The following is a 22,682-nucleotide window of genomic DNA, read 5'->3' on the forward strand; positions in this document are numbered from 1 at the left end:
GAGGACAAATCTAAGTAGTTTGTTCAGTCTGTTTTCTTGGTCTTGTAGTTTCAACTAGTTCGGAACTTCGTACTCAGTTGCATCAAATTATGAGATTCTGGATGCATAAATTATTTTGCGAAAATTATGAAAAGAAAGAAAAAGAAAAACAAAGGGAGGGAGGAGAATTTTGATTTTTATTTTCCAAGATTTGATTTATTTGATCGGTAGTATTCTATTTTCCACAGCTTTGACCAGTCGTACTTTTTTTACAGACTCGGACACATCCCACCGCACCCCACCCCACCCCCCTAAATTCCCTCTCTTTCCAGGGATTTCTCTCTCTCTCTCTCTTCTGTTCCCTCCCTCCCTCCTCCGTCCGGTCCGCTTCCCCGTCCCATTCTCCGACGCCGTTTCGCCCCTTCTCTTTTCTCTTCTCACCCCGTAAGTTCCTCTCTGAACCCCCTCTTCCTTTCAAACCCGCCATCGGTCTCTCCGCAACCAGCTCCCAAACAGTCCACGGCTTCGAGCTCAGCTTCCTGTCTGCTCGGAGTCAAAGCTCAGAACTGGAGGTCTTAGGGTTTCGGCAGATCTGCGCGGCGTAGTGTAGATAGAGAGAGAGGTGAGCAGTCGTGGTGACGGTGACGTGGCCGTTGATGGTAGTGCACGGAGGCGCGAGAGCGAGTTGGACGGTAGATGATGAACGGAGCTCCTGTGAGGGATCGGAGAGGGTGGTGGCGTTACGATAATTTCTCTCACATGGAATGGCAGATCTTGTTAGCTACGGGAATGCCAACCGTGACATCGACCAGGTCTCTTTCTCTCCAAATTCTATTTGCCTAAAAAATTCTCTTCGCAAATGTATCAGAAAATACAAAGAAAAATGAAATTATTGCTAATTATTTTGTCTGTGTAATTACATAGAAAACCAAAAGATTTGATTTTTCTTTTATCCTCTGTTTACATGTCAAAAGTGGAAATTGGATGGATAGCTCTTTATTTTTAGCTTTATAAATTTAATATTTTGTAGGTATGTGGAAAATGTGAAGGAATTTAGATATGGTAATTGGAAAACAGCTTTCTAGGTACAATTATTGGGCACATAATCTTCTCAAGGCTTTGATTTATGAGGTTAATTTCTGGCTTCATCGTTTCGGGCTCAATGGATGCAGTAATGGGTGCTTTTAGAGGACCAAACAGGCCCTAAAATTCAAAACTTTTTTAATTTGGTATTTTTCCCATGTGCATTTGCCATGTCGACAACTGGGTTTGCTCTGAGGGAATGTGTAAAGTACTGACATCTTCAAACGATAACTGTCTAGCGATTATTGTGACAAAGTGATCTAATTGAAATGGCATTGCATGTAACCACATTTTAATTTCTTCGCAGGGTGAAAAACCTAACTTTAGAAGACGCATAGGGTTTTGTAATATCTTAAAAGTTTGGATTTAGTGATTTATTCTCTTAGTCTCAGGATAACGGTAAATGAATTATGATATGTCTTGGAAGGTTGTAACTTGTAACTGAAAGAGAACTAAGTTGCTATGCTTCTTGAGTTGGAAGTCACAAAGTCTGTACTGTATGCGGTAGGAGTTCAGTGTAACATTATAATTAGAATAACATTTCATTTTGGTGTAGAATTCCATATCCAAGTAGAAATGATACTACTCTTTTGTATGAGTTATTATGGTCGTATGTTTAGTGCATACACTCTTCTTATCTTTCTCATGGTTTTGAATGTTCCTTAAATGATTTGCAGGCAATAATTGCTCTAAAGAAGGGTGCTCAACTACTGAAATATGGTCGTAAGGGAAAGCCTAAGTTTTGTCCATTTAGACTTTCTACTGTAAGTTTGTATTTAAAGCTTCTCTATTAGGATTTGTTGTTAAGATATTGGTGGTTTGTCTGCTCCGTGGAAGGAATAAAGCATGGGTGCACAATTATTAAAGTTGAAATAAAAATTTATTCCACAATTCCTGCACGGACAGACAGTAAAGTACAATGTATTACACTTGTAAAAGGATGTGGTAAAGAATGCTACAAAACATATTTTAATTGAATTTCCCACTTAGCAGTGGTAATATAGTGCCATTTAGGTAATTTCTTTCTTTTCCCACAAGTATACAATTTCCAGTTGTGCGTATAACGGAAAAGATAAAATTTATCAAGTTTTCTTTCCGCTTATTAAATTAATAACTGAAGGGTAAATCTGAGATAATCGAGGTTTCGATCCATTTGGAAGATTAGAACCAAAGGGTTCAGTAGGCGGTTTGCCTGAGTCTATGGCATATTTCATTTGATAAGAGATTTGAGAATTTATTCATACTGTAGTTTGAGGTCGGTCAAGGCAAAATATGGTCTATAGTTCTTGGAGAAGCATATTATTAATAGTCATGAATAACATTTCACCTTGTAAGGTCTTGGAATATGTTAAATGTCAGTTGGCATTCGTTGTGCTGTTACGTTGCTGCGTATCTACGCTGCTTTGTGTTTTGACTTATGCGATGTAAAATACTGCTAATGAGATAGCTTTTCAGTGGCCCTTTTATGGTTCTTGCTTGTGGTTACATTTATTGTAATTTGATTCCTAAATTTGTGTGCTTCTTAAATGGCTTCCATTTTCTACTTACTGCTGCATTTAATAATTTCAGGACGAATCATCTTTGATCTGGATTTCAAGTAGTGAAAGAAGTTTGAAGTTGGCTTCTGTCACAAGAATTGTTCCTGGACAAAGAACTGTGAGATATTTGATATCACTTTGATATAATTTTTAGTACCTGACTAGCATATATTACTGCAGGTTTAAATTTTAAGTCTTCTAGTGATACTTATTCCAATTTCATCTTGTTACAAAATTTGTTACAGGCTGTCTTTCAACGATATTTGCGTCCTGAAAAGGATTATTTATCCTTTTCTCTTATATACAATAACGGAAAGCGGTCTCTTGATCTGGTTAGTGGTGGAAGTTCAAAATGATATCTCTCATTACGTAGTTTCGTATTTTATTTAATAATACTAATATTTATGATAAACTGTTATGTCCTTCCAGATTTGCAAGGACAAAGTTGAGGCAGAAGTGTGGATTGCAGGCCTCAAAGCACTAATTTCCTCTGGTAGTGGTGGGCGTTCCAAAATTGACGGATGGAGTGATGGAGGCCTCTACCTTGATGTAAACATACCTACTTAGAAATCTCCGTTGTGTTAGCTTTTATATTTTGTCTTGTATTGCAGTTATCTGTGTTATATCTGCATCAGGCTGCTGTGTTGGAGCCTTTGAGCTAAATTTGAAATGCTGAAATACTATGCTTGTATAGACATATAGTGTGCGCGCGCGTGCGTGCGTGTTAATATATATATATATATATATATATATATATATATATATACACATAATTTCTTTTTCTTACCTTTGTAATTTTTGTTTTACTTTATATATAATTTTTTTTTTTTTTTTGGATTTTAGTTCTCTTATTACTTTAATGACTAATGAGTCATCTAACTTTATACTTTAGTTCATATGATTTTATTGTAGTCATCCAACCTTTTTATGCTGAAACATTACACACGCACATACACTTTGGATGTATGAAAGTTTCTCTAACATTTTGATACGTATAAGTACACCTGTTGAATGATTGCCTGCTGATCAAGTCTTTGGGTATTTCAGGATGGCAGGGACTTGACATCAAATAGTCAAAGTGATAGTTCTGCTAGCGGTGCACGAGATAGTGGCTCTCCAGAGATTTCTGTTAGTTTCAAAACAAATTCACCCAAGAGTTTTCCGCCTGAAAATTCCCCGGTTTCTGAGAGGTCACATGCTGCATCAGACCAGACAAAGATGCAAGTAAAAGGATCTGGTTCAGATGCATTTCGAGTTAGTGTTTCAAGTGCTCCTAGCACTTCAAGTCATGGTTCAACACCGGATGATTGTGAAACTCTAGGTGATGTGTACATATGGGGTGAAGCTATTTGTGATAGTGTTGTTAAGATTGGGGCTGATAAAAATGCGAATTATTTGAGCCCGAGATCAGATGTGCTTGTCCCTAGGCCATTAGAGTCCAATCTTGTTTTGGATGTCCATCATATAGCCTGTGGGGTCAAACATGCAGCCTTGGTCACGAGACAAGGTGAAGTGTTTACATGGGGAGAAGAATCTGGAGGACGACTAGGGCATGGTGCTGGGAAGGATGTTGCTCAGCCTCGTCTAGTTGAATCTCTGGCAGCTACTGGTGTTGATTTTGTGGCATGTGGAGAATTTCATACTTGTGCTGTTACAATGGCTGGGGAACTTTATACATGGGGAGATGGCACGCATAATGCTGGACTTCTTGGTCATGGCACTGATGTCAGCCATTGGATACCAAAGAGAATTTCGGGTCCTCTTGAGGAACTTCAAGTTGCTTCTGTAACTTGTGGTCCATGGCATACAGCCTTGGTAACATCAACAGGGAAACTCTTCACATTTGGCGATGGCACATTTGGTGTCTTGGGCCATGGAGACAGAGAAAACATTCCATATCCGAGAGAAGTAGAATCCCTATCAGGGTTGAGGACTATATCTGTTGCATGTGGGGTGTGGCACACTGCTGCTGTGGTGGAGGTTATTGCAACACAATCTAGTGCAAGTAGTTCATCAGGTAAGTTGTTTACTTGGGGTGATGGAGATAAGAATCGACTTGGGCATGGAGACAAGGAAGCCCGGCTTGAACCGACATGTGTTCCTGCCCTTATCGACTACAATTTTCACAAAATTGCTTGTGGGCACAGTTTAACTGTAGGCTTGACAACGTCAGGACATGTTTTTACAATGGGCAGTACTGTTTATGGTCAGCTTGGAAATCCCAATTCTGATGGAAAGCTTCCTTGCTTGGTAGAAGACAAGCTTGCTGGGGATTGCGTTGAAGAAATTGCGTGTGGTGCGTATCATGTAGCAGTATTAACATCCAGGAATGAAGTTTATACTTGGGGAAAGGGAGCTAATGGGAGGTTGGGCCACGGGGATATTGAAGATCGGAAAACACCGACTCTCGTTGAAGCTTTAAAGGATAGACATGTGAAATATATTGGCTGTGGTCAAAACTATACAGCAGCTATTTGTCTTCACAAATGGGTATCTGGTGCTGAGCAGTCACAGTGCTCTGCTTGTAGACAGGCTTTTGGGTTCACAAAGAAGAGGCACAACTGCTATAATTGTGGACTTGTCCACTGCCATTCATGCAGTTCAAGAAAAGCAACAAGAGCAGCACTGGCTCCTAATCCTGGAAAGCCATATCGAGTTTGTGATGCTTGTTATGTGAAATTGAATAAGGTGTTAGAAACCGGTGGTAATAACAGAAGGAATGCGATACCTCGCTTGTCAGGTGAGAACAAGGACAGGTTGGACAAGGCTGACATAAGATTGTATAAGTCTGCTGTACTATCTAATATGGATTTGATAAAGCAATTAGATACTAAAGCAGCCAAGCAGGGAAAGAAAGCCGACACATTTTCACTTGTCCGCTCCGCTCAAGCACCTTCATTGTTGCAATTAAAGGATGTTGTTATGTCAACTGCTGTTGATTTGCGGCGAACAGTTCCCAAACCAGTTCTTACACCATCTGGAGCGAGTTCAAGGTCCGTGTCACCTTTCTCGAGGAGACCAAGCCCTCCTCGTTTTGCAACTCCTGTTCCTACTACATCAGGACTTTCCTTCTCAAAAAGTATTGCTGATAGTCTGAAGAAAACAAATGAACTTTTGAATCAGGAAGTGCTAAAATTACGTTCACAGGTACATAGTTCATACTTTTCTGGACTTTATGGCTACTTTTTGTAAACCTCTTGACAGGGGTGGTGGGTTTGTGTTTGACTATTTGTAATTATTATCTTTTAATAATTTGATTATAAATGTTTTTTTGTAAGGTTGAGAGCCTTAGACAGAGATGTGATCTTCAAGAATTAGAGCTTCAGAATTCTTCGAAGAAAGTACAAGAAGCAATGGCATTGGCCGCAGAGGAATCTGCTAAATCTAAAGCTGCAAAAGAAGTTATAAAGTCACTAACCGCACAGGTCATTTCTTCTGCTACCTGCTTTCATTTCCTAAACTTTCTCATGATCATCGACTTGTGTGTCATATATTTAAAAAACATTTAATTTAATCATTTCTTATTATAATATTGAATTTAATAAAATAAACTTCAGAGTAGAATAGTTCATGAATTATGTACCCGTGGTTTATCTCTACAAATGAAACTGTAGGCTGTAGCAATAAGGAGCCAATGGTACAAGTTTTTCATACTTTTTTTTTTTGTCAGTTGCAATCTTCTAACCCTGGAACTTGAATTAGTTAAAAGGTGTTCATTACTATTGAGTTAGGTAGCTGACTCTCTACTTTTTTGGTCGAAATTTTTCAATTTATGTTGAACTGCCATAGTGATGATCGTGGTTGACAATTATTTCAGCTCAAGGATTTGGCAGAACGGCTGCCACCTGGGGTTTATGATACAGAGACCATAAAGAAGGCATTCCTGCCAAATGGGTTGGAGCCAAATGGCATTAACCATCCAGATTCTAATGAAGAGCAGCATTCAAGATCGAATTCCATCAGCAGTTCTTACTTGATCTCATCCTTGGGAATTGACTCTGCTACAACAAATGGAAATCATGTCCCCACTCATTCACCCAAGGATCCACTTGGAACGAATGAAACAAATGTGCAGCAGAGTCTGGAGCTTCTGACCTCCAATGGGATGATAAACTCCCCGGATAAATTACCCAATGGTGGTGGATCATTTCAGTCAGTCAGTAGTAGTGTGTCTGAAACTGTTGATGGCAAGGAATCCGGGCCTTTTCAAGATGGGGAGAATGGTGCGAGGTCCAAGAATTCTCCATCGCCTGCTAATGGTAATACAGTTGAGGCAGAATGGATTGAACAATATGAGCCGGGTGTCTATATAACTCTTGTGGCTCTGCGGGATGGAACTAGAGATCTCAAACGAGTGCGCTTCAGGTACTATTGGTTTTTGCTAGTTTCTTAATATGATAAATCTGTCAGCTGGTAGCCCTATGATCTCTTGATCATATTGGCCGTAACATGCCACATACTCGGTGCATAACTTTGCTGTTATGGATCAAAGATGGAATAATCTTGTAATTAAAGTCTGATAATATGCATTTTCATTTGCAGCCGAAGGAGATTTGGAGAGCAACAAGCAGAGATCTGGTGGTCAGAGAATCGTGAGAAAGTGTACGAGAAGTACAATGTCCGTGGGTCAGACAAATCATCGGTTGCTGGCTCAGCTGCACGCAGATCAGACGGAGCCCTTTCACCTGCCTCATCTCAACAAGCTTAGCAAAGGAGGGGCAGGAGGGAAGTCATCCATTAACTTATTTTGTACGAATGACTGTAGGTGGTGTTGAGAGGAAGCAACAAAAGGGTGGTGTATGAAGGGAAGCATTGCAAACCTCTTTTCCCTTTATTTTGTTCATCACCTTTCATTCCTTCCCACTTTCACCCAATTATTTTTTTCTTTTCTTTTTTTTTTTCAAATTGAATTTCGCTTGTCCATTTAATTTACGGGTATTTGCCCTTTTATACACCTGTTGTATTGTAGTGTATATAAAATCTTCGTTTCTGAGACAATCTGAGCAAATGAAAGTTTCTCTTTTAGCTCTTCCATGCTTGTGGCCCTTAAATTTTGCAATCCTCTATACCAAATGAGGTAAAAATTTACAGGCCCTGCATGGCGAGGAAAACTTACGTAAACCAGGCGAACCATGTTTGCTGTCCAACTGCACTTGCAAAATACATACCCATGCTTTTTTTCGGTCCCACTTGACCCCACTAATCCCATTTCGTGTGAGAGAGTTGCTCTGTCAGATAGTTATGCCGAAATTTCTATTCTAAATGACTTTATATGTATGTTTCCGTATATTTTATTTATTTTTTATTTTTTTAAATATAGAAAGTATCTCACCATACATTGTTTATAAATGAGTTGCCCTTTCATACAATCCCGATATCGTATAAGGTGGTAGCGTACTTTTGATTTCCAGGTCAAATGGTACGCCAAAACAAAACTGATGGCTCCAAGAATTATACACCAATGGGAGTTCGAACTCTTTGCTCGTTTACCACTAAAACAACCTTTAGGATTTCCATATATATGATGTTAATCGAACAATTGTAGCTCATTCTATCTCCAATATTCAAATACTAACGTGATCATTTTCATAATACACAGAAAACTTACACTGCAGATTCTAACTTGAGTGAAAATTTTGAAAAGCCAGTAAGGACCCCAATTTGTTTTAGTTTTAACCAAACCCCTTTGAATCTTGCTCCCACCAAAATCCAAAGTAAAATGTAACATTCCCAGTCTTTGACCCTAGGGACTTTATTTTGAGGATCACCACTTCTATTGCTCTCATAGGTATTAGGTATTAGTCTCACATCTCTCTCTCTCTCTCTCTCTCTCTCTCTCTCTCTCTCAAAATGGCAGTTTGAATTTAATGCAAGATGTGAAATGGCTTAACCAACTTATTGCTAGCAACCAAACTTTCATGGGATGTGGGTCAATAATATTTACCCCCTTCAAAAACGCAGGCCAAGTTAGACTTTTGTTGATTTTGTTTTGTAAAGAACTGTCAATTTTTTCCATACTTCAATTTTAGCTAACTAACCCAATTTTAACCTTAATGTGGACAGCATATTATTTTTCTTTCGTCTTCACCTTTTGCTAGTTCACTCCATACATTTTTTGTTTGAATTTTAAAGTTTAGTGTTTAGCAGGGAAAATAAACTTAGGAGAAGATTGGCCAATTATAAAAGTTAGGGGTGACCAACCAAAATTAAAGTTTAATGGGGGAATGGCCAATTATAAAGGGTTAGAGGGTAAATCGGATAAAAATCAAGTTCAAAGAGAATATTGACAACCTCTTACAAGTTCAGGAAGAAATCAGCCAATAACTCACTTTAGTATATATATTTATTTATTGAGTGAATTGCCAATTTAGTTCATGAATTGTCACCTCAGTGAAAATTAGATCCTAAACTATTTTTTTAACAAAATCAGTTCTTGAATTATAAAAATTTGATATACATTGGAGGGCAGATTGGTAATTTTACATAAAAAATAGTGTATGAAGTTAACTTTGGAGGGTAAATTAGACGTTAGATTTGCAACCTATATGAATTGTTAAGAGCTTATAGACGAGAAAAGAACGGTATTACACTCTAAAGTGTGTCAATTGACTTAAGTTGACGAAAAATTGGATCAAATAGCTTTGAATATAATAGTAAGGATGAAATTAGTAATTTTTAATCAATTTAGGAACTTATTTTACTGAAAATAATAATTCAGGGACCTAGTTTTTCACTTTGGTGATAGTTCATGACTAAATCAACACTTCACTCTTATTTATTTATTTATTTTCATGCATGGTGTTTCATAGGTGACTTTTTATCCGTTACAAATTCACAAGAGACTTCTGTATTATTTAATAAATGAGATATACATCTTTTGCATTTGAATAGAAAAACGTAAACAAACAAACAAAAAAAAAAACATAAAAGTCACATTAGAAGTGGATTATTCTCCCCTTGTGTTTGAAAAAAATGTTGCAAATAATAAACTAAGAAATGTGAGTGAGTTTCTTTCTTCACCAAGTTAAGACTTTTGAATACTCATCCCCCGCCCCTCTTTTCCAAAACGCCTTCCCAGCAGCACCAACCAAAAGCAAAAACACAGAAAATAGGAGAGAGAGAGAGAGAGAGAGAGAGAGAGAGAGAGAGAGAGAGAGAGAGAGAGAGAGGATAGCTAGGAATGATGGGAAGGCATGGAGCAAAAACAAGTAAAATGATGGGATGACATGTCAGCCTATAATATTTAAGAGGATCACGTACGTCCATCATCACTCACTCACTCACTCACTGTTGTCAAAAGATTTTGAGTTTGCTCTCACTCAAGCATTAGTACTACAGTATTGTTCCTACCCAGCTAGATATATATAATGCGTACTCTTTCTTTTCTGCATCATAAACTTATGGAAGGGACAACTTCATCTCATTGGCTTCAATGTAATTGCATGAATTCACTCCCATTATATGCAAATGACATGCAGAATAAAAACAAAGTAGCAGAAAATATGAATTAATGTTTGATATTTTTTTCTTCCTTTACAAATTTTCCATATTCATCAGCTGGGATATTTCAAGGAGGATGCGTATATCCGTATCCTTAGACATTAACTTACAGAGCTTTTTTTATGCTAGCTTCTCATCAAATTAGGCTCCGAAATCAAAAACAAAACAAACAAACAACAAAATAAAAAAATACACCCACCAACGGCCATGTACATTACCCATCACCAGTATTAGTTCTGGGCTGAAGAAGATTTGAGCAGCAGCTACATCTACCTTTTTCTGTAGAAATATGTCTTCAAGGTGAGGAGCTTTGCAAACCAATAGCATTGTGCTCCTTGGAAGGACCAGACGGTGGAATTGGCGTTGCCTTTGGTAAGAATGCAAAAAAGCTACTCTCATGCAGTTTCTGATGACCAGAGGCAGGCTTCAATACCTTGAAAACTTGACTGCTCTGAAGTACTCTTGAGCTTTGAGTGTGGCCGACCAGAAAGACGAGCAGCAATAGCGCTACTACAACAAACATATCATGTCTCTTTCCCATTTCACCAAATAAATTATTGAAATGAAAAGCCTATCTATACAGGAAGAAATACAACAACAAGAAGCAAATCGAGAAAGAGAGAGAGGACGGGGGGTGTTTGTTGTTGTCAAGCCTGACGAGTGCAAGGAAGTGAGATTACTAATGTGGCACAAACTACAAAGACTGATTACTTGTACTTTATAGATATTTATACTAATGGGTATGTAACTGAAGCGGTTGAGAGCATTTACTTCTGCATGCACTCAGAGATTTTGTATACAATTGACTCTCCTTAGATGTAAATAAGTAAGAAATTAAGGAACAAGCTAAGTATTTTTGTGAATGGCTTTGGGGTACAAATGAAAAATTGTGATATGAAATGGTATATAACTGAAGCGGTTGAGAACAAATACTTTTGCATGCACTCTTGAGATTTTTTGTTGAAGGAAGAAGCTAAATGTTTTGGTGAATGGCTTTGGGTATACATGAATGAAAGTTTGTAAATGAAACGGAGGTACAAATACAAAACAACGAGGAGGGAATGTGCAAACACGAGGAAGTAAATGCAGGAACTGAGTAATGTGCCCTTAGATGGAGATGTTGACTCTGTGAATTTGTGTGTCTGTGTGTGGGACTACTGACTAAGCAAGGTGCAAAATCAAACAAAGGTAACATGTAGTAATAGTGTTTGAATCTTTCTTTTTTCTTTAAGATTACTTGAACGGGTCTTTAGGAGGTGTGTTTCTGAGTCATCACCAAAGTTATGAATGGATAGAACAAAAAAGGCAAATTAAAAGATATATGGTGGGAAAGTTTTAAGGGAACGAAATTTGGGAGTAAATAAGGGGAGGCTGTTGGATTGGTTGGTGAATGTGTGGGTCTAATAATTAATGGCCGACTAACAGTTCTGATGTACATATCTTGCACAAATTGAAAAACATGTCCCTGTCTAGTTCTAACATTAAGGTAGAGTCTATAATCTATCTAGGCCTCTTCATCATATGATATCACAAGTTACATTCCCAAATTCAACAAGGATTTCACTTTAGATCGCGTATCTGTTAGTCGGATATGATATATCAATTTTCAACTGGTTATACTAATTAACCTAATAAACGGATTTCATGAGGAAATTGTAGTAATAGTCCTTTAACTTTAATTTAATTAGAGTAATAATCGCTCAACTAAAAATCTGTGATTATTGGTCTCTTAATTCATCAAAATGTACAACGATGGTCCTTTTCGTCAACTCCATAGAACTTCTGTCAAAATGAGTCATGTGTCATGCATGTGAGGCTGAATGGGCAAATATGAAAACCAAATAAAAAAAAAATTGTAGCAATGATCCTTAACTTTAACCCAATTGGAGAAATGATCTATCAATTTTAACCAAATTTGAGTAATGAACCCTCAACTTTAATCTAGTTGTAGCAATTGTCCTTCCAACATGACTCATTTTGATGGAATTCTGATGGAGTTGACGAAAAAGACCATAGATGTACGTTTTGACGAGTTAAGAGACTAATGGTCATGGCAAGTGGCTCTTTACCACAATGGTGGAAAAGTATTGAGTCCTTGCATAACAGCGTGGGTTCAAATCCTGTTCGTTGACTAATCTAATATCCTAATCTAATAAAATCTATCGTCTGACCAAAAAAAAAAAAAAAAAAAAGACTAATGGCCATGAATTTTTAGAGCATCTCCAAAGAAGATGTCAAATTTGAAACATCAAATTGATATTTGATGGCTTATGTGGCGAATTGACATGTTGTACAATTTTTTGATTCACCCGATATGTTAAATGATAATTCCATTCTGAATTTTTTTTTATCACTTTGTGGGGTCTATTTATAGAGGCAACCAATCTAATTCTTAGAATACACAACAACATTTATTATATGCATTAAATGTAATAAAAAAAAAATACTAAATGCATTTGACAGTAGAAGACTTTACCTTCAATTGACTCAGAGCCATGTAGAAAATTGAAGGCTCAGTTTGAGAGAGTTTGCAGCCATTTTTTACTGTTATATACTTATATGACAGTTTTGACATCTCTTTTGGCGATGCTCTTAGTTGAAGAATCATTACTCCAACTAAATTAAAATTGAAGGACCATTTCTATAATTTTCTCGGATTTCATTTGTTGTAGAAGAGATCTAATGTAAGTTCCAGCTATGTCATGGTTAGACGTCCATATACACATAGCGACACCGTGAAAGTTATAGTGTAAAGGGATTACATTTGAGAGAAGCTCTAATTTGTGAAACATCAAAAGCTTGAGAGAAACAATATTTTTAATTATAATTAAGATAAATAAAATATATCAAATTAAAACTTTAAATAGTCCTGGAAAACCCTTGTGAAAGAAAAACAAAACAAGACATCACAAAAAAATTGAAAATTAATTTTAAGACTTAAAAGGTGTTTTTAACCTAGGAAATTTTTTAAACAAATTGATCCTATTTTTCAACAAAACGACGAGTTGGACTTATCTCTTTCTTTCCTGTTCAGAAAGGTATTTTGAACCATCATTGAAACACTATTTACACTAAAATTCACATTTTTGTTATGTTTGTTCAGCCTTACGTCACACAAATGATATTTAGTCATTAAAACCTACATAGTCTATATTTTATCAACCATCACGCATGAATGACTGAGCTTTACAAAATCATGCACAAATAGAGACCATTCGTTTAAGTATAATTAGTTTGTGTCCCTCCATTCTTGGAGGGTGGGGAGGGTTATGTATTTGCTGGTTATTTTATGTTGGGGGATATAAACCCAATTGGGGTTCACTTTCATCGCTTTTGGGATTTGGACAAATGCAGACGGGGCCTCATGTTACGTTCTCAAACAGGAAAGGGGTGATTCAAGTGGTCCCATTTGGCACTTGCTGTATAAAAATAAGATGTGGGAGAGATGGACTGATGGAAGGGAAAGCTGAATCTTTCTGTAATCAGATCTCAAACCTATGAGTTTTCATTAAAGGGAGGGCTCTATGTCCATGCATGTGGACCAGGACAAGTTGATGCAATTTGTCTATAAATGATGAAACAGTCGAGTTGTGGGAAATATGTAGATCGATTGACATGAAACCTTTTTATCTTGTCCAAACAGTCATCAAATTCTAATATGTTGAAAAGCTGTGTGGAGAATGGATATAATTAGATGACTAGATTTCTTCATAAGTAATCCATTTACGTACCTTAGTGGAGTGTATATTGTTTTTGTGCTTCTTCATAATCCCAAATGATCGTATAACTAATATGGTTATGATAAGCCAATGTTCTTTGATAAAACACAAACTGTTGAGATGTGAGTGATTATGTGTTGATTGGTAGCCAACAAAATACACTAAGTTATTATGATACATTTATCGACAATATAGGTACTCTTTATCAACAAAATACGACATCCTGCACTATATGTACAAGACTAACCATAACTCATAAATCCTAAAGCTATAAAGCAAGGCGCACCTCTTCATGTGGAAACTTGGTATACCAATTCATCCAAATTACAATATGTAGTATCATCGAGTCTATATGTTGTAATGTAAGTGAATTGTTGATATAACATGATATTATTACTGTCATACTAAATTTTCTTAACAAAAATTAAGAATATTGTTTTGTCCAATCATAACTATTTTCATTGACGTTTGCATGACACAACCAAAATCGTATGTCACGTTGCACTTATTCTCTAAAGCAAACCTAACTCACTTTACACTCCTACTGCACTCTCCACATATATTTCAAGTACTTTTTAAGAAGTTATTTGTATCATATAGAAAACCTTACTCAGATCGCTACAATTAGAAGAAATTATTAGGTAGTATATTTATGTGATGGTCTGATGGATGATGGATCTGTTCGCAAGAGTAATAATTCTTCACAAGTTCGCAACAGAAACATTGTTAACATGTCCTTTATCTAGTTGTCATCATCATAAGTTAAGGAAATACCAAAGTATATTAACTTTAGATACGTTTAACAAAACTATTCTCTTTTTGGTTTATATACAACCGCCCAACAGTACGTATTATTATCTTTGAATATCATGTGTACGCGTACATTAGAAAAATAAAAAGTAAAACAATTGTTTCACACAACGGAAATTCCTATTGAGTAGTTTGATATGCTTGCTTGTATTAGCAATATTATTTGTTATCTGGAAATAGTTGATGAACCATTAAGTTCAATTGAAAAAAAAAAGTAGGAAGAATTATTAGTAGGTTTCACATATATGTTTTCAATTAATCATGAACAGAAACTGATCATCCAGTTAAAGAAGGAATCAGTAGAGGAGACTGATTGTGCCAAATGATCCTCCTACTCCAAGCTGCACTGGTTGGTGTGCGTACTCTTATGAATTGCAGACTTGCAGAGAGTTGTCCAGCTGCTCTGGCGTATATATATGTACTTCAAGCTTCACTTGCACCATGTATGGTAGAGAATCCCACCACAAAAGAAGATCACACAAAAAAGGGATCATCAATCATGATTGCTTAGATGATAGAGTACTGTGTACATAAGATATAGTTTTCTTTTGGTCCTTTGTGCGGTTACAAACTTACGAGTTTCATGTATTTATTAAATTTTCATGACAAAAGTAGAGCCTTGTACACTGAATATGCAATTAACAAGTCATTAAGGTGATCTTTAGACATGCAGCGGTAAACCTAGCGTCGAATTTAAGCTATGTTTTAGCCCTTCAAAAATTAGATTTTGTAAAGCATAGTTCATGTCGTCTTCATCTCCAACATTGCATGGCTATATTTCAAACCCCTTAATATATGTTATATTGTAGTGCTAAGTAAAAATTATGATACAACACATTATAGAAATATAAATCAATTTTAAGGAAATATGAGGGAGGCTTGTAGGCAATGACTCACTAATCATGATGCGGGAGCCAAGGCTTAAAAAAAAAAAAAAATTGAAAACTTCTCGTTGGCATTGGGAATTCAAATAATAAAGGCATTGTAATTTATTTTAATAATATAGGAACTTGTTAACGTTTGACAGCTCGAATTGTACTGACTATTTCAGTCAGATAAGATAAATAGTCATTGGATAGTACTGACTAAATTAGTCGGACGTTTGGTGAATGCCGGACTAATGACCGTATTATTTATTCTGTGTTTGGTACTTTTTTTTTATTTTACCGATACTGTGTTTGGTACTTGTTAATAATATTTTTAAATTGATAATTCAAAAAAAAAAAAAACAAATGTGTTTTTAAAAATAAAAGTTCACAATCCCCTAAAAAAACGAAAAGCAAATAAAAAATGGAGTTTTAACGAAAAGCCCATTGTTCACTGTAACGAAAAATCACATTTTTACACTAAAAAATCAAACATGGTACTATTCACTTTACTCTTTATTTTATCCTTATAGTTAAAACTTAAAGTTTTCAAACCCTTTTCATTAGTTTTTCTAATAAAAAATCATCAATTCTTTCACCACCATCATCGTCTTCCTTTTCTTTCATCCACCAACCAATCACATTTGCAAAAGCAAATCTCCAAATTATTGATCGTAGCTTGCTCACCCAGCAAGCAGAAAGTCTATGTCCATGCTTTACAAGGGAGTCAGTGCAACCAAAAACCCAGGTGAAATATAAAAAAACCCAATTTTGAGTTTTTAATCCATTGAAACCAAAACCCAGATGAAATCTTTTTCCAGTTTTGAGTTTAATCATCGAATATCATGAAAATCAAATAACAATTAAGCCAAAAACCCAAATAATGTCTCTCCATAACAGGAACGGCGTGACTTGGATACGATCTGCCACCTCTAGTTTTCTGTTCAAAATCTGCTTGATGCTAATCGGAGGTGGGGATGGAGAAAGAGGGAGAGAAGGAATACCTTAGTCCAAAACTCACCAAACACCTGCTTCGTGTTATATAGTACTATCCGGTGTCTTATACGGTGTGTCAAACGAGGCCTAAGTCATTTTTAGATAGTTTCCTAGGAAGTTGTGGTCTATTTATGCTTCTTTATTTTTAGTTCCTTTAAATATTGATGTATTAGAAGCCATTGCTAGACTTGAATGAATTAAAATATATTTTGCTTTGTGCAATTGAAGTGAGTAATTTCTCCTTCCCCAATCAAGCATTTAGCTTGGTCTTATGAGCGAATCCTAGGTTATCTATTCCCCTCTCCTCGATACCCTTGGTTCTGTCCTGCATCAAGTGGCATCAGAGCAGGTTTTCCACTGTAGTTGAAGATCATGACTATGATTATCGATCCATTTCTAGATCACATCGTTGAAGAGATTAGTTTCATCAATTGGAATTCACCACCAATTTACGATGAGTACGTTGATGAAGATGAAGCCAATAATCATTTTGTGAATGAAGTTAATGACAGCGAGCCTTCAATGCATCAGATGGTAAGCTGTTACTGCTATTCATCTTTTTGATGCTACAAGGATCTTTCAAAGTACTCCAAGCATGATGCAAATGGAGATGCTTCAAACCTACAAGGAATGGATGATGGCAAAGTGCTATTGATGTCCCAAATGAATTTTGAAAATAATTTAAGACAATCTACAATTTTTGTGACTTCAACAGGGATGGAACAAGGCGGTGTCCCTCCTTCCTCAAGCCCAACAGCGATGCTTAAAAAGGCCACTCATGTGATAAGTTGCAGTTATGAAGACAAAACTGATTGAGGTTTAGAGATAGGTTGGATTTACAGATTTATCACAGAGAACATTCTAAGGGGTTTCAAGATGCATTCTAGTGGTTGGAGGTCATTTTCAATCAAAAAGAAGGAACCATGGCCTACAACGTTTGAAAGAATGGGGACATGGTCTTTTCATGAATATTTTGTGGCTTGGAACACTTTGATCACCATGAACTTCATTTTACTATTGTGGTTGTTGTGGAAGAATCTGCAAGGTCATCCCAAATATCGAGGAAGACCAACTGAAACTCGAGGACAAGTTTTCTTCGAGAAGGGGAAAATGATGCGGGAGCCAAGGCTTAAAAACAAAAAAAAAACAAATTGAAAACTTCTTGTTGGCATTGGAAATTCAAATAATAAAGGCATTGTAATTTATTTTAATGACATAAGAACTTGTTAAGTCATTTTTAGAGAGTTTCTAAGGAAGTTGTGGTCTATTTATGCTTCTTTATCTTTAGTTCCTTTAAATATTGATGTATTAGAAGCCTTTGCTAGACTTGAATGAATTAAAATATGTTTTACTTTGTGCAATTGAAGTGAGTGATTTCTCCTTCCCCAATCAAGCATTTGGCTTGGTCGTGTGAGCGAATCCACGATTAGCAACGTGAGCTAGCTCCGTTGCCCTTAGTTGAGCAAATCCCATGTTATCTATTCTTTTCTCCTTGATAACCTAGGTTCTGTCCTGCATCAAATCAAGTGCGAGATTTCTCCTCTAGATCATTGATCAAGGAGTTTATATCTCTGAGCTTATCATTTATAGGAAAGAGATGTTGTAAAAAAGTATCCTAAAATGAAATCCTTGGTACCGAAAAGATTAGTCACTTCTTCATTCAGTACAGTTCTTTTTTCTTTTTTTTTGCTTCAAAAGGGGATCATGGCTTCACCACAGTAATCTACCCTTTTGGAGGCCGGAAAAACTCATAAAGGCATTTCAGCCTCTTTCTGGCCCATCATACGATTCACCAATGCAAGAAATTGAACCCAAGAGATGCCGTGTGGAAACAAATCTGAAATTTATCCCTAACCACTAGACCATCCCGTGGTGGTATCATTTAGTATAGTTAATTTGATATTTAATTGATATTTCCAACTCATTTAGTTATATACTTTAGTTTAGATTAAATTTCCAAACCACGTGGTCCTTTTCCCAATTTACTTGATCTAGTCACGGATTAGTAATAGAACTTTGAAATTATTGATAATTATGTGACAGAGAAAATCCTTAAAACAGCCGGCCAGAAGATAAGTGCTAGTTAATAGAGGTAGGAGCAAACATTCATGAAATGAAATGTCAGGTTCATCAGTCTTCTCCCCCACTATAACTAATTGAGCTGTATGTTGATTAATTAAGAAGAATCAAGTAGTTAGGCCCTTCCATCATCTTCACCTACTACTATAAGTTCCAATAATTATAATACTAATCTAAATGGGCCAACGGAAAATTAATATGCAACACCTCATTCACAACGTACGATTACTAATTTAATGTGATATTCAGCATCCAATAGGAAGTTTTCAAATTCAAATCCAACTTGCTTTATATGTATAGGGTGAAAACGTCAAACATGTTTGGTGGGTTTTAAGTCGGATTTGGGTATTTTAAGTTGGGTTAGAAATTAATGCAATAGGCGTAGAGTGGTTAGTTTTCTATAAAAATTTTAACTAGTTGGCGCTTGAGCGCTCCTGCATAATATGTAACATATATAATGTTTAGTTCAATATCGAGGTTGAGGATGAGAATTATAAATTTTCCAGTTTGAAATATACGGTATTCGAATTAAAAGTTTTCTATCAGAATTAAAGCCAGATCAAGGAAACAAGAATATAGTTGATAGCCAGCAAGGTTAAGTTTGGCAGTTTTGTGTCTTAGAAGAAACACCGACTCTAGTTCACATCCGTATTGAGTTAAGAAATCAAATTACACAATGCCTATGGGTCGAACAAAGGACCGTTGATCTTGGGAAATTTACAACAGGACGAGATCCTGAAATCATCATTTCAAATGTGTAGGTTGCTATATATGTGCATCACATGACCTCTATGAAAGCAATGTTTATCTAGCATGCGTGAGAGTGTGCAACGGGCTAGGGCAGCTTGACCATGCCCAGTTTAATGTCAACCTAGCACAACACATCATTATTTTTTGAGGACTAGGGCAAGCATGGGACACGCCATGGCGTGAGACACGATTTTCGTTGCACGTCTCTGACGAGCTGGACTCGTGCGAAACCCTACCTACCTCAAAACTACATGTAACTAAAACGTAGTTTGAATTATATGATATCTAAAGTATCAGACTTATAGGTTTACCCTCCCTGGAGCTGGATGACATCCCGACTACGGGAGAGGCAAGAATTCATTCCAGGGATTTCAAGTAATTGACCGTGTCAAGGAAGAGTTAAAGAATATTTGCCCCGGTGTAGTGTCATGTGTGGACGTTCTCGTGGTGGCTGCGATAGACGCCGTTCTGACATATACTCCGGTAAATGCGGAAAATTTAAATTCATCTAGTTTGTTTAATCTTTATCCAGCCCAGGATGAGAATATTCTTACTTTTACTGCGACTGTACGTAGCTTTGCTTTGATAATACTTGCATTTGTAATATGAATTCATCTTGCACCGTGTACTCTCACTCTTAAAATAAATTAGTTTTACGCTTCAACTTTATTTTACTTGTACTTTCCATGTACCATTCTCATCTTATGTTTTTGTCACCTTTCAGGTGTCGGCCAACATTTCTTATTTTTGGTGTCCACTTGAATATATGGGTCAGGGTGTGTCATAATGAATGCAGGCGAGCATGGATTCGCAACGGGGGTTCAAAATCAAGTAGATCCGAATTGAATCTCACAAAAATCCGACGAGATTTGACTTGAATAATGAATTAGGTCCTCGGGGACAACTGGATTATCATCGGGAAGACTGTAGGCTCTCGAGGATGGGTGGTTTCACCAGAAAATGGTGAAACAAGGACGGGACAGGGGCGACGCAAAAATGGCATCATCTCGTCCTAGGGTTTCGGAATAGGAGCAGTTAGGCTCCTTGTGGATCGCGACGCAGCTTGGCGACTCGGCTTAAACGCTTTAGATTGTGGCTCACGCGGGAGGTTGGAGAAACCCTAATTTTCTTCTTTCTTTCTTTCTTTCTTTCTTTTCTCACGCAATCATCAACAACATATAAGCAAAATATTATAATTCGTAAAGCATAAAATTGGGTTCATCCACTATGTTGAAGATTTCATGCAATTAGAGCTAACAAAAAAATATCAAAGTTCAACCGTATTTTAGAAGTTACTTAGATTGTGTGTTCAGAATTTTGAGCTGCTTTGTAGTAGAAAATAGCCTCCAGATTCACAGCGCAGCGTCTGTAGCGTGCTGATAACATATTGTGTCCTATTTTACTGAAAGAAAGAGAAATGGTGTGGTGATAGTGGTGGAGAAAAAGACTCAGAAAAATTGGTTTATGTTCCCTTGTGCCAATGCCTTTATTTATAGTAAACAATAAGGAGAAGCAAACTTGCTCACCAAAAATACAAATTGTCACATCCCCGCCCGGGGCAGAACCACTTCCGGGTCCCGACTCCACCGGGGCACGATATTGTCCGCTTTGGGCCCCCAGCACACCCTCACGGTTTTGTTTCTAGGAACTCACACGAGAACTTCTCGATGGGTCACCCATCCTGGGAATGCTCTTGCGCGCTACTCGCTTAACTTCGGAGTTCCCATGGAACCCGAAGCCAGTGAGCTTCCAAAAGGCCTCGTGCTAGGTAGGGATGAGAATACACATATAAGGATCACACATCTGGACAATGTGGGATGTCATAATCCACCCTCCTTAGGGGCCCGACGTCCTCGTCGACACACCACGACCAGAGTTAGGCTCTGATACCAATTTGTCACATCCCGGCCCGAGGCGGAACCACTTCCCGGCCCCGACTCCACCGTAGCACGATATTGTCCGCTTTGGGCTCCCAACACACCCTCACGGTTTTGTTTCTAGGAACTCACATGAGAACTTCCTGATGGGTCACCCATCTTGGGAATGCTCTCGCGCGCTACTCGCTTAACTTCGGAGTTCTCATGGAACCTGAAGCCAGTGAGCTCCCAAAAGGCCTCGTGCTAGGTAGGGATGAGAATACACATATAAGGATCACACCTCTGGACGATGTGAGATGTCACACAAAGTCTAATAGAAAAAATCATCTAAATTACATAGAAATCCTAATTCAAATTTACCAAAATTTACACAATCATACTACATCAATATTATATTTAACAATATTGACTATAATCCTATAGTTTTATTTGCCGGTGTATGTCTTTTAGCTAGCTTTATAATAACTTATCAATTTGAATTTTTTGTCCCAACAAGTAAGCTAATATATATTCAAAAATTAGTACGTGTACACACACAAGAGAGCCATATATAGTCTTTGGTCTTATTGTCTCAAAAGTCAGAGGATAAGACCCGAAGAACGAGCACTCCTCTATAGTCCACATTTCTCTACGGTCATATTCGGCGGACAAAATTCTATGCTCCAACGTCTTCGCTCTTCTCCTTTTCTTTTTTTTTTTTTTTTTTTTTTTTTAACAAACGATATTATCCATATTAAGTGAATGTGATAATAAGCTAAGTCTCACATTGGGCTAACTATAATAATATGATTCAAATTCACTTTTAGCGATAATCAAACTTAAGACCTCACTTACAAGTGAAGATGAATAACATTAAACTGTAGTGCTAAATAATACGTTAGTCTTTCAAATTTAAAATCAAACTAGATTTTTTCTCCTTTCTATCCCGTGTTCCAATTTCCACGTCCGCTGAGATCGGGCGACCCTACAAGGCTACACCACACCACACTTACAAAGTCGTAACGATGACATAGCACCATAGCCATATATGGCATTTGATGTTTCTAGTCCTCAACTAACATGATTTATGTCTTAAAAACGTTTCAAATTTACATTATACTACTTGTACACCTAATTGGATTCATATTTATCCATAAATACTTGGGTCTGATATTGCTAAACTCAGAACAAATACTTATCGTACTTGCGTTCGTTTAAGTCAAATTTAAAACTGTTTCCGACTAAATGGAACTTAAATGAGGTTAGTCCAACTAATCACAATCGATTCTTACTCAGTCCGACGAGTCACATGTGATTCTTACTCTTTTTCAAACAAACTTTTTTTTTTTTTTTTTTTTCAGCCAAAGAAGTTAATTATAATTTTCAAACTGAAAACTTATTTAATCGATTACAATAGCATAATTTTCAAGCTGGAATTTTTTTTTTAGAGAATGATTTTCTACTCAAGAGGTGTGGGGATTGAACCATGCCACATGGGTTAGCTCT

At 36.9% G+C, this 22,682-nt stretch overlaps 1 protein-coding gene across 1 annotated transcript; it reads left to right on the forward strand.

The window, feature by feature from the left end:
* The first annotated feature begins 293 nt into the window (after positions 1 to 293).
* Positions 294 to 7,632, forward strand: LOC137728754 (PH, RCC1 and FYVE domains-containing protein 1-like). The gene is made up of 9 exons (XM_068467510.1): positions 294 to 791; positions 1,740 to 1,826; positions 2,632 to 2,718; positions 2,846 to 2,932; positions 3,030 to 3,149; positions 3,648 to 5,747; positions 5,879 to 6,025; positions 6,418 to 6,965; positions 7,143 to 7,632. The coding sequence occupies exons 1-9, from the start codon at positions 744 to 746 to the stop codon at positions 7,306 to 7,308; spliced, it is 3,390 nt and encodes a 1,129-aa protein (XP_068323611.1). The 5' UTR covers positions 294 to 743; the 3' UTR covers positions 7,309 to 7,632.
* Positions 7,633 to 22,682: the final 15,050 nt, after the last annotated feature.

This window comes from Pyrus communis, chromosome 3 (assembly GCF_963583255.1).
Source record: "Pyrus communis chromosome 3, drPyrComm1.1, whole genome shotgun sequence".
Taxonomy (NCBI): Eukaryota; Viridiplantae; Streptophyta; class Magnoliopsida; order Rosales; family Rosaceae; genus Pyrus; species Pyrus communis.